This window comes from Erithacus rubecula (assembly GCF_903797595.1).
Source record: "Erithacus rubecula genome assembly, chromosome: 18".
NCBI classification, from domain to species: Eukaryota; Metazoa; Chordata; class Aves; order Passeriformes; family Muscicapidae; genus Erithacus; species Erithacus rubecula.
In genome coordinates this window covers 6,664,798-6,679,844 of record NC_136670.1, presented here as the reverse complement: position 1 = coordinate 6,679,844, position 15,047 = coordinate 6,664,798, and the positions used below count along the sequence as shown (strand labels likewise).

Sequence of the window (15,047 nt, the reverse complement as noted above, 5' to 3'; positions counted from 1 at the left end):
GACTCTCTCTGTGGGGCTGTGCTCTCTCTGTGGGCTGTCCCTGTAGGGTGGGACTCTCTCTGTGGGGCTGTGCTCTCTCTGTGGGCTGTCCCTGTAGGGCGGGACTCTCCCTGTGGGGCTGTGCTCTCTCTGTGGGCTGTCCCTGTAGGGCGGGGCGGGGCGGGGCGGGGCAGCCGGGCCCGTTCCAGCCGCTCCCGGAGCGGACGTGACGCGCGGGGCGCTCCGGGGCCGCCCCGCAGCGATGGAGGCGCGGGAGCCGCTGCGGGACGTGCGCGGGGCGCTGCGGGCGGTGCTGGCGCGGCTGCGAGGTGCGGGCCGGGACCGGGACCGGGACCGGGACCAGGGCCGGGCGGGGGTCGGGCCGGGCCGGGCCGGCTCCCCGCGGGCTGAGCTCTGTCTGTGCCGTTGCAGAGGGAGAGCCGGGCGAGGGCCGAGAGCCGTTCGAGCTGCCGCGCTTCTGGGACGCGCTAGGTACGGGCGGGGAGCGGCGGGGCCGGGCCGGATTCGGGAGCGCCGGGTGCCCGCGGGGCCGGGCCGGGGCACGGCTGCTGTGCCCGGCGGGTCTCCAGCTGTGCGGCGTGCCCTACACTCATGCAGTCACGGAATCGGCAAGGTTGGAAGAGAGAGATCTTAAAATCATCAAGTCCAACCGTTAACCCAGCGCTACCTCTGTAACTCTAAATCAGTGCCAGACCCAGTCTTCTCCACCACCTCCTGGGCCAGTCTATTCCAGTGCCTGACCACCCTAACTCTGGTCATCGAACAGTCCAAGGTGTGGCAAAGCAGAGGCTGATATTGAACTGTTCATACAAGAATTATAGAGGTCTCTGTTAAAGCCTCCTGGCACATCCTGGTGAACAGGTCATGAATGGATGCAGACTGGGATTCTGGCTATCACTATCAGCCGAGTGAGAACAGGACACAAGCAACATGCATGGCACAAATGTACTAGGGAATTTTCCTTTATAGTGGGGTTTAGTTCATGTGTTTGTATGGTTTGGGTGTAATGGTAAGCAAGCAGTAGGATCAGAGCTGCTGCTCATCATGCTGCTCTGTTCTTTTATCTTTTACCTGAGTTACTTTCTCTTCTTTTGCTCTCGATGGATTTTTTTTTTTAGGTCAGACATTCCAAGTAACATCACAGGAAGCTACAAAGCTGAGTTTGGCATTCTCAAGGCCTCCACTACCTTCTGCAGAGGTGAGAGAAAGCCTTGGCAGACCATGAAGTGTGTGTGCAAGCTTCAGTTTTTCTTGGTTCATTTGTCTAAATGGGCTGTGTTCTGTAGAGTATATTAATATAATTCAAGAGCTGCACGGAGAGCTTAAGGGAGACATACTAAATAGAAATATTCTTATATTCTTTAACAGCTGCAGCTAGTTTCTGATAGAGACAGAATACTGGAGAATACAGACCTTAGGTTTAACAAAGAATATACAATGGTTTTGCTCTCAGTTGAGAGAAGTTTATCATACAGGTGTTTGGAGGAGAGAAAAAAAGACCTTCAGTTCAGAATAATGATCTAAGTTACTTTTGCTCCCATCACACCAGGGAATGTTTTGTTACTAAATCAGGCAAAGATGTATACAGCTTGCTTATGGTGCCTGCATCTCATGCTGTATTTGTTTCTCAAGCAGACTGGTCATTACTATTCTTCCCTTTTCTCAGAGCAGTCTGAAAGCCAGTGACTGCTTGTGAGGATTTCTGAGTGTGGTGCAGCTGTGTGTTACTCATGGTGATCCTTTTGTCTCTCCATTTTCAGGATTGCCAGAAGCTGAGTGAGGATGTCCAAAATGCAGTTCTTGCAGTTGCCACAGTGTACTACTGGCTACCCAAGGGCCAAGGTGAGATAATGACTGCAAGGCAGTCACCACAGTATAGGATGGTGGTTCTTTCACCACCCCTATATAGAGAAACCCAGTGTTTCAGAGCCTCATGAGGTCTGGTATCAGCAAGTTTTCATTAGCATGATATCCCATTATCAGCTGTTCTGTGGACTTTGGATGTGTTTATGAGTGAAGTACTTGTCTGTCTGCTGTTGCAGTTTTCCATCTTCGGGAGAGTGATAATGTAGGAAGTTGTGTAGTTGACTGAGCATTGAAATTTATGAAGTGTTGAAATCCTTATCCAGACTTCTGGAACTGGGAAGCATTTTGCTTTCTTCAAAATACTTGTAACTTTATTTATACAGTGTATCCCCACAAACAGAGCAGTCTGTGTGTTCATCTTCAGCACTTGTTTTCTGTCAGTGCTGACTTTGTGCCAACTTTCTTGCTCTTTCTCCATCTCAACCAGGTACTACTCTTCGCAAGATGGTTCGAGATGCTACCACTGAAGTAGTGGAAGGGATGATCCAACTCACAGACACAATTCTCAATGCTCCAGCAGAGAGGTTGTAATTTTCAATCACGTGACTATGATTTTGTGATAATTTTTGGGGGAAAAAGGCAAGAAAAAGTTAGAAGTATACTTGTTAGGAGGCACCAAGGGCTTTACACAGACATGGCATACAAGCCGGTTGGTGACATCTTTGCAGCAGAGCTTTTGCTGCATCTTTGGTGCAGAAAATTAAACTGCAGTTTAGCACGGTGCTGTTATTGACTCTAACCTTCAGGGTTTTGTTTCAGCTTATCTCAGGAGCAGCTGATATCAACTGGGGGTGTGTGGGAGGCCTGTGAGCAAGTGTCTAACCTGCCACGAGGTGAGTGTTATAAATGTAGTGCAACAGAACTAGGACATGTTGTCTTGGAATATCAGTAGCTTTTGCAAGGGCATTTCAGCTAGTACAATGGTGGCTGAATGGAGAATGACTCAAAAACTTGACTGCTTTTGAAATGTATAAGCTTGGAAACCAGGTCAGATTTTTTTGCCTGACAACAGTGCAGCTCTGAGCTCTGCAAGAAGTTTGATTGTATAGTGATTGCAAGCCTAGATGAAGGTTGTTGTAAACTGATTTGAAACAGTGGGGTGCCACAGTTTTTATCCTTTTGCAGATAACCAGGCAGCAGTTGTGTCAGCTCTGGCTGCATATCTAGGTGTGGTCAAGGATGCTGTGGAGGAGATGGAAAATGTAAGTAAGCTCCCAAGCCTTAGAGGAACTTGCAGGGGTGGATTCATAGACTCAGAATATTCTGAATTGGGAGGGATGCACAAAGGTCATTGAGTCCAGCTCCTGGCCCTGCACAGGACAATCCCAACAATCCCACCATGTGCCTGAGAGTTGTCCAAATGCTCCTTGAACTCTGGCAGGTTTGGGGCTGTGGCCAGTTCTTTGGGGTGTCTGTTCCAGTGCCCAGCCACCCTCTGTGGTTGTTCAGTGATGGAACACAGGAATTATTTTGCATAGAGGCTTTAATATACATTTGTTCTGACATGACATAGATTATTGTTTTATACATACAGTTTAATGAGGTTTTATTCTCAAGCCCAGTTTACTTTGTATAAGATTTCCACAAAGCCATGTCCTGCATTGGCAATTTAGGATCATATAAGAATTCACTAGATTTATGCTGTTTGCAGTGTTAGAGTGGTAGATTCATTTTTCTTAATCCAGTCATTTTATGATTAACCAACTGAGATTTCTCCATTAATTATATCTATGATGTCTAGATGATGCTTTCCCTTTCCTCCTGGGTATTGCTGGAATTGATGTTAGGCTCTGGGTTTTCAGTGCCTGTGTGTTCTCAGGCACTGGTGGAAGGGCAGGATCCCTATGGGGACATCATGGAAGATGAAGAGCTGGGCTTTCGGGGCAACAGAGACACGTATTGGTCAGAGGCTGACAGGCAGCTGCTCAGCTCCTGCATGGGACTAATGAAGGCTTCTAAAGCTTGTCTGAAGAAGGTCTTGGCTGCAGTGAAGGCCCATGGCAAAGCTGATTCTCCAGAGCAGATTGCACAGCTGGATGACCTGGCAGACATTGCTAATGAGATCAGCCCAAGGTAAGCAGGGTTCTCCCCATTCTGCTTTTCCCTCTAGAGCAGTCCTGGTCTTTCTTTGTAGTCTTGAGTGAGGAGTAGGAACAGCCTTTATGATACTGGAGCTGTTGGACACAGGTGTGGTGGGAAAGCTGTTAAGCTGTTGAGAGTTGTGTAGGTCAGGAGAGGAACATAGGGGATGGAGCTGTGATCACATCTCATTCCACAGTGAGAGGGACATACAGGTGACTGAGAAGGCAGTGAGATGCATCCCATAGGTACAGCTAACATCTCACTGTTGTTCCTGCTCTGCATTCAAGATGGGTGCAGGCTTTGACCAGGATCTGTGAGTTGTGCTATCAGAACATTCTTTCCTTGTTCCCCTCTTTTCTGTTCTAGTGTTGATGAGCTGGCTCTGAGCATGTACCCACCTGTGAACCCATTGGCTGTGCGACTCAATGTGAGTATCTGCAGTTCTGATATCTCAGTATCTGCACGTGGGACAGTGGCCTGATTGTAGGAAATGGGAAGAAATCAGATTGGAGGGGTTATGTGACTTCAGGGAGAGATGGGTGTTAGTGACTGCCTCAGTAAAAATTTCTTAGGGATGAAGAGTGCCCTCTGTTCTTGCACACTGAACTTCCTTCAGGTGGTAACACATTCTTCATCTGTACCTCTTCAGGGGAGAGCAGGGCCACTTGAAACTTTAGCTCTGAACTATAATCCATCAAGATTTCCAGTGACAGAACTTTAGGAAAGTGATGTCTAAGGCTGCCTATGTACTTTCTTCATTGGGTAGTGCAGTCTTGCCCAAATAAAGTTATGTATGAAATTAAAAGCTCTTACAGTGAGTGTATTTAAGCACTGAAAGAAGCTGCTTTGAGGAGCAGTGGAGTCTACATTTTTGGCAACACTCAAAACTTTACTGGGCCACACTCTGGCAACCTGACTGAACTTTGAAACATCCCTTGAATCATAAATTAATTACAAATCTTCTCACATCTGAGATTTTTTTTTTATTCTTAATCCTGGTTTCATCCATTTATAAAAAAAAATTACTTAATATCAAATTGCATTAAAATCAGTCACTTGCAACTTTGTACTTTAATATATATTACTGATTTCTAATAGCTTATCTTTTTCTTTAAAAAAAACATTTTAATATATGCTTTAAAAAAACAGCCAGGTTTTTTTTACCTGTCACAGCCAGGAGTAGGTTGGGAGACATTTCCAACATGGCAGTGATGGATAACTTCATTCTGCATCAGGATCCATGGCAGTTTTATTCATTCTTGGCTCCTGTGCATCCCTATAGTCCTCTTTATTTTCCAGTACTGTTCAGACCCTATTTTTTCTCACATTTGGCTCACCTTATTTCCCTTTTGTTTCTTTCTAGGCTGCTAAGTTGGCCTCAGTATTAAAGAAAGTCTTAGAGATTGCAAAGTGAGTATGAGCTACAGTTTTATAAGTGTGTGTTCCCTGCTATGAAGGCTGATACCTTTCTGCCTCATGTCAAAGATGACTCATTTCTAGACAGTAGATGATGGCATTTTGGAACTATGATGATGGTGTCTAATCACAAAGGGATGGGAGTAAGAAAAGAATGCTAGGGATGACAGTGGTTCCTTGTTTTGGGTTTGGGACTATGGATGTGAGTGTGGGTTCTTTCTTGCTCAAAGCCCTCTGGGATTAGAGCAGCCCTGCTTTACTGCTGTGGTTATTCAGAGCTTCACAATATCCCTGTGCTGCCTGGTGTATAGGTATAGCACACCCAGGAGGCTTCCCTAATGCATTTCCTCCACTTTTACAGGACAAGCCATGTATGTCCACCTTCAGAGGAAGGCTGGGTGCAGTTTCTAACTGGTGCAGTAGATCACAACATGAACAAAGTCAAGAACTTCACACAGGGTCAGCTTTAACTCTTCTGTGCCTACATATGTTGCTGCCACTGGCTCTGGCATCTGCATTTCCAGTGAACTTTGCTGTTCTTCAGCTGCTTGGAAAATAATGAGAACAATGTAGGAGAGAACTTCACTGCTATTTGGAAGAACTTTTCCAGGAAGTTGCCCTTTGCCATTGCAGAAGGTGTCATTTTGCTTGGATTCTTGGGATGATGTGGTGCTGCATCTTAATGTGCCCCATTCTTCAGACATTAAAACTACTGTGGGGTTCAGAAAAAATAAAATATTGCTAGATTTACATTAATTGCTTTATCTGTCTTCAGAGGGCAAAGGATATATACAGAATGAAAGACTTTCTTCTTTTGCAAGCAGCCCAGTGAATAATTATAAAATGGCCTGCACTGCTGCTATTTCCTGTCTAACTGTAGAGAGCAGTGAATGAGCTTTCTCTGTTTTCTCAGAAAGCAGCAAAAAATATTGTTTGCTACTTTACCAATGTCAAGGATCTATAGGGGGAGATATCCCCCTCTGTATATATCCCTAGAGACATGCTACATCTATCATCACTTTAGAGTTCCAGGATACCCTTTACTTTGTCACAGTAGGGCAAAAGACTAAGCACTGTGGGCTCAGCACAGGTGTGTTGAGAACTGCAACTGCTTGAACATTCAGCCCATCTTTGTCACAGTGAGGTTCAGCTTCTAAAACTGCAGAGTGGGCATAGTGGCAGATGGGAGAGAGTTGAGTTTGTGCAAATAATCAAAATCAGACATGGTTTTAGATATAACTTTTATTAAACTGTTAACATCTATGCTTGCTTATGATCAGATCACTCTTCTAAGTGGGACAGCAAGACATGTTCTGAGTTGGGCCTCAGGCAGCTGCAATGTTGGTAGTTCTGTAGCTCTTCAGGTTCTGGAGCTGGAGGCAGGTGAGACGTGCAGTGAGTCTTCTGCACCCTGCTCGGGTGGGGGTGAATGGGATTTGCAGCTCTTGAGTGCTTTTAGCTTGCACAGAGCCCAGCCTGAAAGGAGAGAAGGGATTATACAGGAATCAGCCCTCTTTGTGTTTTTAGTTTCCTGGGTCTAGGATAATGCATTTGTTAGACAGGAATGTGGTGCCAAAAAAAGGGAAAGAAAAACAAGAAATAGAAGAAAGCTGGCAGTTACTTTAACTACCACACTGAAATTGTCATCTAATAGTAGTTGGGGAGGGAGATAGGACAGGAGAGTTGAAACTCTCCATGGAGACATCTAAGGGGACTTTGTCCTAAATGCAGCTTCTTGAGACAAATGTGGGGTGTTTGTCATGTGAAGGGGAGCATGCCCCTTTGATGGCTGTTGGCTAAGTCACATTTGCCTGGTTCTTTGGTAGACAAGGGGAAGACACCACTGTCTTTATTGTTTACAGTGAGTAATGGGTGGAAAGGTGTCATAAACACAGTACAGTTTTACTCACTTAAGGATGTTCAAGTTGCTCACTGAAAGGTAATTGATTTCTCAACAGCAAATAATTTCTAAATTTCACAGCTCATTTCACTGACCTCTAACTTTGTCTTATTTAATGTGTATTTCTGACTAAGTCTTGTGGCATTTCTCTGGTTGTCCTTTTTCTTGGCAGGAGGTTTTCCTTTTGCTGTCTATGCCTTTGATGTTGAAACTTTCACAGATGCCATATTGGATTCAACTTATGTATTACACATCTGTTGAAAGTTCTCTTAGCTGGCTTTTCTCATTTTCAGTGTGAAAATCATCTGCTTTATTTGTAAATAAAGGATGGAATGCTTTAGGATGTGGCTTTCATGCTGTAATGTATCTTCCTGCCATGTTGTTGCCTGGTTATTTTGGGGGACAGCCTTTCCTGTGCAAGGGCTTCTCTTGCTTGTATTGTGTCTTTTTCCATTTGCTGTTCTTGGATCAGTCAGTTTGCACTTACCTGTAATTCCTCTGTCTGTAGATGAGCCCTTGCCCTGCAACTGCTATCACACACTGCTCCAGGGGTTCCATGAGGGGGTTCTGGAGGCTGATCTTTGCTGTGCCTGGCTCATACTGGACCATGTTTTCTGGGAACTGTTGAAAGAAGCAATGAGCTGAAACTGAGAGAAGACTATCTTTTCTTCTACGATTAAAGGGAGATGTGTAATTATTTGTGCCTGAGGTGCCATTTGCCAAAAGAGGCAAAGTCCAGCTTAATTTCTTCTGCTCTAGTTTCTCAGAGAGCCCCTGAACCCAGCAGAATTGTTTTTCTTTTTGTGACTGTGAAAGCTGTTTTTTCCCTACTGCATGGCAGAATGGCAGCCCCATCTTACCTCAATGGTGAGAGGGGAATCACAAATGCTGATTTCTTCCTGTGCCAGGTACATGTAGGAGGAGTCCTCATCTCTCAGCACAGCAGTCAGCCTGAGCAGGTGGTTCTCTCCCAGCTCTTTTCCAAACCATGTGTAAGGCACAGAGACCTGCAGGTTATTGACTGGAACAGAGTGGTGACATAACATGATGAGTGCAGTCTGGTCTTTTCCTGCATGACACCTAGGAGTGTTCAGTGCCCAACTTTGTACTAAAAGCTGCACTATTTAAATGCTTAAGTTACCCCAAGTGGATTTGCAGATTGAAAATCTCTAAGGTGATGTTGCCAAAGTGTTTTATTTCACAGAATGGGTGAGGTTGGAATGGACAATAGTGGATCATCTGCTCTAACCTCCCTGCCCAAGTATCATCCCAGAGTACATGGCACAGGATTGTGTCCAGTCAGTTCTGGAATATCCAATTAGGGAGACTCCACAATCTCTCTAGAATCAATTACTCAGCCAACCTTTTGTAAACCTAGGGCTAGGAGGATTTTTCTGAAATAAGAGCACTAAAGGACTTTTCTGGCAATGCACCCAGGAGAGTCCTTACCTGAATCACTTTGGAGGTTAAAATGAAACTCTTCCTTCCAAAGTTGGGCAATGGGCACACCATTATAGTGCAGAGCCTGGATCCCAACTACCAGATGAGTAGTCTTTTCTCTACCACTGTGATTAAACACTTCAATGGAAAGTGTCATATCTTGTCCCAGTTGCAAAGAACTACTTGACTGGAGGTGGATGAAAATGTTGACTGGCTCTTCCAGAGCAGTAGGAATGGAGATAAACTGTGTGCTGCTGCTGCTGGCTGGCTCAAGTTCCTTCATATTTCTGTAGGCTTTCTCAAGTATTTTTTTTTCCTGTAGAGAACCTGTCACCAAAAAAAAGGAGGTGCATACTTTGGTACTCTTTCCTGTTTACTAGTGAGAAGCAGCAGGAAAATGGCACTGATTTCTTCTGACAGTACTGTAGATAATTGTTTCTAAGAGCATTGAGAGATATTATTTTATGCTTCTGGTTGGATCAGTTTGACAGCTTCACCTGTCAGGATGTTCACTGGATGTGCCTGATGGATGCTACTTGGGAATAGTTGTCATAGTTTTTAAAACACCTAACATCTCTCAGAGTAGAGGAGGTAGCTGCTTTTTTAGTGCTGTAACTAAGGCACAATTCCATGTTCTCGTGTGTAAAGAAGATGCACTTGTCTCCTGCAGCTGTGAAGACAACAAGCCACAGGTTAAAATGGGTGGTATTGTTGGGCCAGGAAAAAAGCACTCAGATTCTGAAGGGGATGCTACTTGTAGAGACAGAGATTTGGGCAGTATCTGAGAGCACAACAGTCCTTTTCAGAAACCTGGAGTCTGAAATATGTATCCATATTTGCATTACAGAGGTAATGGGAGGTGGATGTACAGAGTGTAGAGGTAACAGAAATCAGTAAAGGTATTCCAGGTATGAAAGTACTTGGTGAACAAACACCTCATCTTCCAGAGACCTTAATGCCATTAAGCAGGCTGAAGTTTGGGTGATGACCTCTGCTTTGGCTCTGTAGACAGGGAGAATTAAGTGTTCTAAAGAAGGGGAAGTAGTGAAAAGTGGATGACCCTGGTGCTCTGGTTTGGCTCTGCTCTAGTCCTTTACTCCTCACTTGTAATAGTGACAAGGAATGTGCTCAGCCCCATGCCTGCCCCATACCTTCAGGGTACTTGTAGTTTTGTGTGATGTCCTCACAGCGTTCACTGCCAACACTCTTGGTGCTGATGTTGTTACCAGTGTATTTTGTGCCACCAAAAGCTGGCTTGAGGGTGTCATCTGCCTTGTGTATCCAGACATGACACTTGGCATTGATGGCAGCAAAGAAGTAGCAGACATCATAATCAACATGTGTGTCCCCTTCCTTGATGGCATGAACAGGGGCTGGCCCACAGAAGGATAGATCTGGAGAGAAAAGGTGGTTCAGATGCTTTCCCAACTAAACCCATTCCTAGTTTAAACCTATACTGCTGAAGCACCTGGTTTAGGAGGCCATTAGGAAGCAGTGATAGAGCTCTTGGAGCACGTGAGCTGCACAAACCAAACATGAGTAATCAACAGGGTGAGTTCATTCCTGTCCTTTGGCATCCTTCCACTGGATTGATGGAGGAATATTGAACAGCTTTATTTGCCCCCTGTTTCATTTCCCCCCTGCTCTTGCTCAAGCCCATCTCTGATATCTTACCTTTGCTTTTTTCCTGGCAGGTGGCATCCAGTGCCTGCCACCCACTGTACTCTGGTAGCAAATCTGTCCGAGCCATCCAGCACTCATTCCAAACATGGAAGGTCCTGCAAGAGGCAACAGCAGGAGCTTATACCAAGGGATTGAGCCCTGAGGTACAGTAAAGCTTTTGCCAAACCACAGCCAGTTAATGCTCCCTTGACAGAGTTCATGTTGAGAAGAGCAGAGTTCTGTGTGGAGTTTCTTCAGCTGGACTGGGCTATTACTCTTCATTTGTAGGCCCTAGAAATAGGGCACTCTTGAGTTTGGGTTGCAGCAGTTTATCAAGAACAGGTCTTGCAGGCAGGATCTCAGCTGAGCTCTCACCTTGCAGCTGTTCTGCCTCTTTCCTTTTCCCCATGTTTCATTTCCCACACCCAAGTGTTGTCTCAAATTCTTGCTTGGGCCCTGCCACATGTTCTTACCAGGCACGAGCACTCTTGTCCTGTGTAAGCAGTGTCCCATCTTCATCATAATACTCATCCACACTCAGGCTGCTCTTGGTGTTGTGAGCCCACGTAAAGCCAGTGACCACCCTGGTAGGAATTCCCAGGCACCTCAGAACTGTGCAGAAGAGAGAGCTGTGACTCAGGTGTGCATCCTGCCCTCTGCTAATAGATGTAGAGCCTCTTCTGGTGCTGGGCCTGTGTGGAATGGCACCACCTCTGCTGTTTGGGCTTTGCAAGAGGCATTGCTCCCTCAGGAAATAAGATGTCATAAGTGCATGGACATTCAGTGAATGGATGTGCTGATACTCTTGTCTCAAAGGCAGTGATCTAAGTGTTGATGAGGAAATTAAAGATCTGCCTCTCACCTAAAGATTAAAGGTTGTAGCAGCACTGTACCTGAACACAGGACTGCAGCAAACACCCAGCACCTCCCATAGCAGACAGGCTGGAATTTTGATGCAATCCACTGCTGGAGGATGGGGCTGCTTCCCAGCCACTTGGAAGGGGGTGTCCCATTACTGTGTTGCCCAGGCTCACATTCTGTCAGGATTCTAAACTCATTGCAGTTCAGCTGCAGAGGAGAGAAAGATGTGTTAAAGAATTGCCTCTCTTTGGTAGGTCCACCTGATCCTGTTTGTGGAAGCTACTCCCAAAGCAGATGAAACCAAGAGAACTTTTTGTGCAAAGCATGAAGGTCATGGCCTAGCAGAACATGTACAGCAGTCTCCTCTGAGGTTTATTCAGGAAATGCACCCTCACTGCTAAGAACCTCCTGCACCACTACTTGTCTGCTGAGGGAGTATCAGGGCAGGCTGGAGATGGGCAGAAGGTGTTTTTTGGCACAGACTTCCTCTTTGGTCAGTGGTTTGGCCTCACCTGGGGTTGAGAAGGTGCCCCTGCTCGGGTCAGGGCTGCTCTCTGCCCTCCTTACCATGGCAGCAGCTGCTCGGCAGACGTGGACGGGGTTTCTGCGCTGGGCAGGATCCTTTTCTCTTTGCAAGTGCTCCCCTAGAGCCAGCAGGGTGAAGCAGATGTCTACCATATCCTCCTCAAACTGAAACAAGAACACATCATTTCAGGAAATTCTCCATGGACTTTTGTTCTCTTGATTTCCTACAAGGGTTTGTGACTGTGCAGCTTGTTTCTCCTTTCTGCTGATGGTTTCAGGTAAGTGGGCTGTGAAGGAGAGCTCCAGGCAGAGATTTGCAGGAGGACCTGAGGACAGACCTCCAACTTTATTGAAGGTGGGAAATGCTCTAGCATGATACTGTGTCCTCTGAATGAGGGAAATTGATGTTTTTCTGGAGCACTCTCTAGGTTGGCACAGAGGTGCTTTTATGATCTGCTGGCACTAAAGTGCAATAGAATCCCATTCTAATTGCTGGCTGTGTCAGATGGCCTTGGACAAACAGAAAGATCTTCTTGTCCTCACTATACTTGTTATAAAGAGACAGTATTATTGAGCTCTGTTAAATGCTTTTATACCTGTTGATGAAAGGAATGCACACAAAGCTCAGATACAGATACAGAGGATGGCCTGGGAAGGAAGCTAAAATTACATGTACTGGGTTATAGGACTTCATACACAGGTCCCTGTTCTCTTGCACAGGAAGCAGTGGGTGAAGAGGACATGGAGATGGATAGAACTCTTTCAATCAGAGCATCCTGTACACACCAGATATATGCACCTTTCCTCTGCTGGTGGTTGGAAGAGAGCACAGACATACTGGACCTCTTGCTTACCTGACTGAAGTCCCAAGGCTGGGCTAGGATTGCATTTTCAGCCCCCTGGTAGATGATGCCATCTTGGTTTAAAATGTACTCCTGCCGCTGTGCCTCATTAGCCAAGAACACCACATCATCTAGATTAGAGGAAAAAAGCATCAGGAAGAAAGCATTCCTGGTCTTAGATGCACGTGCATCTCTCATGCATCAGCAGATTCCACTGTGGTTTGGCAGTGCCTGGCATTCTGCCCTGAAAAATACTGCAGATTGTGAATCAGAGAGGCAAGAAGAATTTCATTGTCATCTCCATTTCCTTGTCTAAAAAGTTCCTCTGGACCCAGGCTGTTGCACTCGCTGGCTCTTCTGCTCTCCTGGCTGATAAATTCTAATACTAAGAAAGATACAGTGGCCTTAACCAGACCAATTACAATCTTGACTCATCCTAAAATTGTGTAAACACTTAATCAAACATTTTTCCCTTAGCAGAAGGACAGGGCTCTTGTAGTGGAATACTCCAGGGAAGAGACAGAAGTGCTAAGGCTGGAAACCTTGGGCTTTATGAGCCCCTACCTCTCTCCTGAGGTGCTGTGAGGAGCAGGGCAGCAGTGGAGGAGCACTGGGTGAGTCAGCCCCAGCCTCCCTCCGTGGAGGCAGTGCCACAGCTCCAAAGCTTTTGTGAAGTGACTGATCCCAGCCTGCCTTTCTGTTTCTGACCACCTACCTCGGCACCAGGGATTGAAGAGGAGGGTGAAGTTGCCCAGGAATTGAGGGGATTTGGAGGCACGTAAGAGCAGAGTGTACTGGCCAATGGGAGCATTGGCAGGGGTGGTCAAACACAGGGTCCAGAAGCTTGGGTCCTGTTCCTGCACTGCTGCACTCCACTGCTTCTGGTCTCCCAGGCTGGAGATGGGAAATTCAGTCTGGATTTCATCTGCTCTGGAAGAATGTGGTCCTGCAGACAAAGAAATCTGGTTGTGTTTATTCCAAATGTTGTGTTTATTCCTCACCTGTACAGACTGCAGGGACATTGTCTCAGGAGCCATAGCTCTCCTTGTGAGAGGCTCATGACCCTTTAGCAGCTTAATCCCTACTGAACATTGCTAAGGTCAGTATTGCACTCAGGCCTCCATGTTTGAAAGTGACATGTACTTTCCATAGATTTGTAGAACCCAGAAATGGCCACAATGGTGCAGACCTGCTGTTCCTGGAATTTAGTGTCTTGTAACAAAAGTCACAGCCCAGTGCTCACAATATGGTAAAATAAGCTGGGGCTGAAAGCTGCTGCCTTTCTCAGGGGTCTCACTGGAAAACACTCTTAACAGAAAAATCTCTGACAGCCCAGCTAGGTTTGAATATTCCTTACTCCAAAAACCAGAAGAGATCTCATGAGTATTTTGAAATCATGGAATAGTGACCCTGTATTGGTTATTGTGCTGCAGTTTCTCTTCTGGAAGGGATCTGGTTGTCACCCTGCAGCAGCAGGAGACTCTACTTTGCCTTACACAAAGAGTTCACTGGCCTCACATCTAAATTTGGGCACCCCTGCCCAGCTCTGGAGATGTCTTTTGCCCCCAGCTCTGTTCTTCAGGTGTGTGAGGAGCAGAGCTCTGGTAGGTTTGTTGGCACTACCTGTCTGTACGATGAGGAAGGTCTTCTTCATCTGCTGCAGGTAGTTGTGTATTGGAGCTGAGAAGCTCACAGTGATGGTGAATGGCTGTCCCCTCCTCACTATCAGCCTTCCAGTGCTGATTTCTTCTGTGTGGTGGTTTTTGTTATTCTCTGGGATCATGAAATCACATTTTTGGATGCTCAGACCTGTAGTGTGAGAAGGTACAGAATGAGTTTTGGGGCAGTGAGCTGCCTGCAGTCAGGCCCTGATCCACACTGTGGGACACACAAACAGCTGATTTGATGTTTCTCCACCCTGGCTCCCTAATTCCTCCCACTCCCCCATTCCCTATGTTGAGGATTCATTTATCTTTCCTTCCAAACTCTTCCCTGTCTGCCTTAGCTGCTTCTTGCTGCTTCTCAGACATCAATATCAGCTTTTGATTGCTGTGCCTTTTTGTGCAGCTCTGCCATACAAGCTGAGCTCCCTAAGCCTTTAGAGCACTTGGCTCCTGCCCTTCCACAAGCCTCATGAGCACAGCCTTGGAGCAAGAAGTTGTTCCTTCCTGACACACAGCTGGCAAATGCTTGGAACTAAAAAAAATATTTTTCCTTACCTTGGCCCATGGCTGGTTCTGGGTACCATGAAAATATTCAGCTTCTGCTTGCTCTGGTGGGCCAGTGGCTCCTTCCTCCAGCTGTCTTAAAAACTGTCCTCTTGCAAAGTTGTTTGCTTGATCCCTTTGTACTGGGTGGGACGTGGTGTTGCCACCTTTCCAGCTTATCTGGTGTGCAGATGTTGGGGACTCTTTTATCTCTCAGACCACACTGAAGACAGGCTACAGATGAGG

At 46.1% G+C, this 15,047-nt stretch overlaps 2 protein-coding genes across 4 annotated transcripts; one reads left to right on the top strand and one right to left on the bottom strand.

The window, feature by feature from the left end:
• The first annotated feature begins 162 nt into the window (after positions 1 to 162).
• Positions 163 to 7,607, top strand: CCNDBP1 (cyclin D1 binding protein 1). Of its 2 annotated transcripts, none has more exons than XM_079321951.1 (11): positions 163 to 308; positions 412 to 471; positions 1,119 to 1,198; positions 1,761 to 1,842; positions 2,294 to 2,393; positions 2,626 to 2,699; positions 2,992 to 3,068; positions 3,686 to 3,939; positions 4,315 to 4,375; positions 5,312 to 5,358; positions 5,726 to 6,116. In XM_079321951.1, the coding sequence occupies exons 1-11, from the start codon at positions 242 to 244 to the stop codon at positions 5,832 to 5,834; spliced, it is 1,011 nt and encodes a 336-aa protein (XP_079178077.1). In that variant the 5' UTR covers positions 163 to 241; the 3' UTR covers positions 5,835 to 6,116. The 2 variants fall into 2 exon arrangements, with proteins under 2 accessions (XP_079178077.1, XP_079178078.1); XM_079321952.1 differs by having other exon boundaries at positions 164 to 308; positions 2,294 to 2,390; positions 5,726 to 7,607.
• EPB42 (erythrocyte membrane protein band 4.2) lies at positions 6,589 to 14,973 on the bottom strand. Of its 2 annotated transcripts, XM_079321930.1 has the most exons (13): positions 14,814 to 14,973; positions 14,218 to 14,403; positions 13,310 to 13,540; positions 12,607 to 12,725; positions 11,795 to 11,917; positions 11,260 to 11,434; positions 10,840 to 10,978; positions 10,379 to 10,482; positions 9,856 to 10,098; positions 8,714 to 9,031; positions 8,125 to 8,285; positions 7,752 to 7,885; positions 6,589 to 6,840 (listed from the first exon to the last, which is right to left on the bottom strand). In XM_079321930.1, exons 1-13 carry the CDS (start codon positions 14,821 to 14,823, stop codon positions 6,690 to 6,692), a joined length of 2,094 nt encoding a protein of 697 aa, XP_079178056.1. In that variant the 5' UTR covers positions 14,824 to 14,973; the 3' UTR covers positions 6,589 to 6,689. The 2 variants fall into 2 exon arrangements, with proteins under 2 accessions (XP_079178056.1, XP_079178057.1); XM_079321931.1 differs by lacking the exon at positions 9,856 to 10,098.
• Between the last annotated feature and the right edge of the window lie 74 nt (positions 14,974 to 15,047).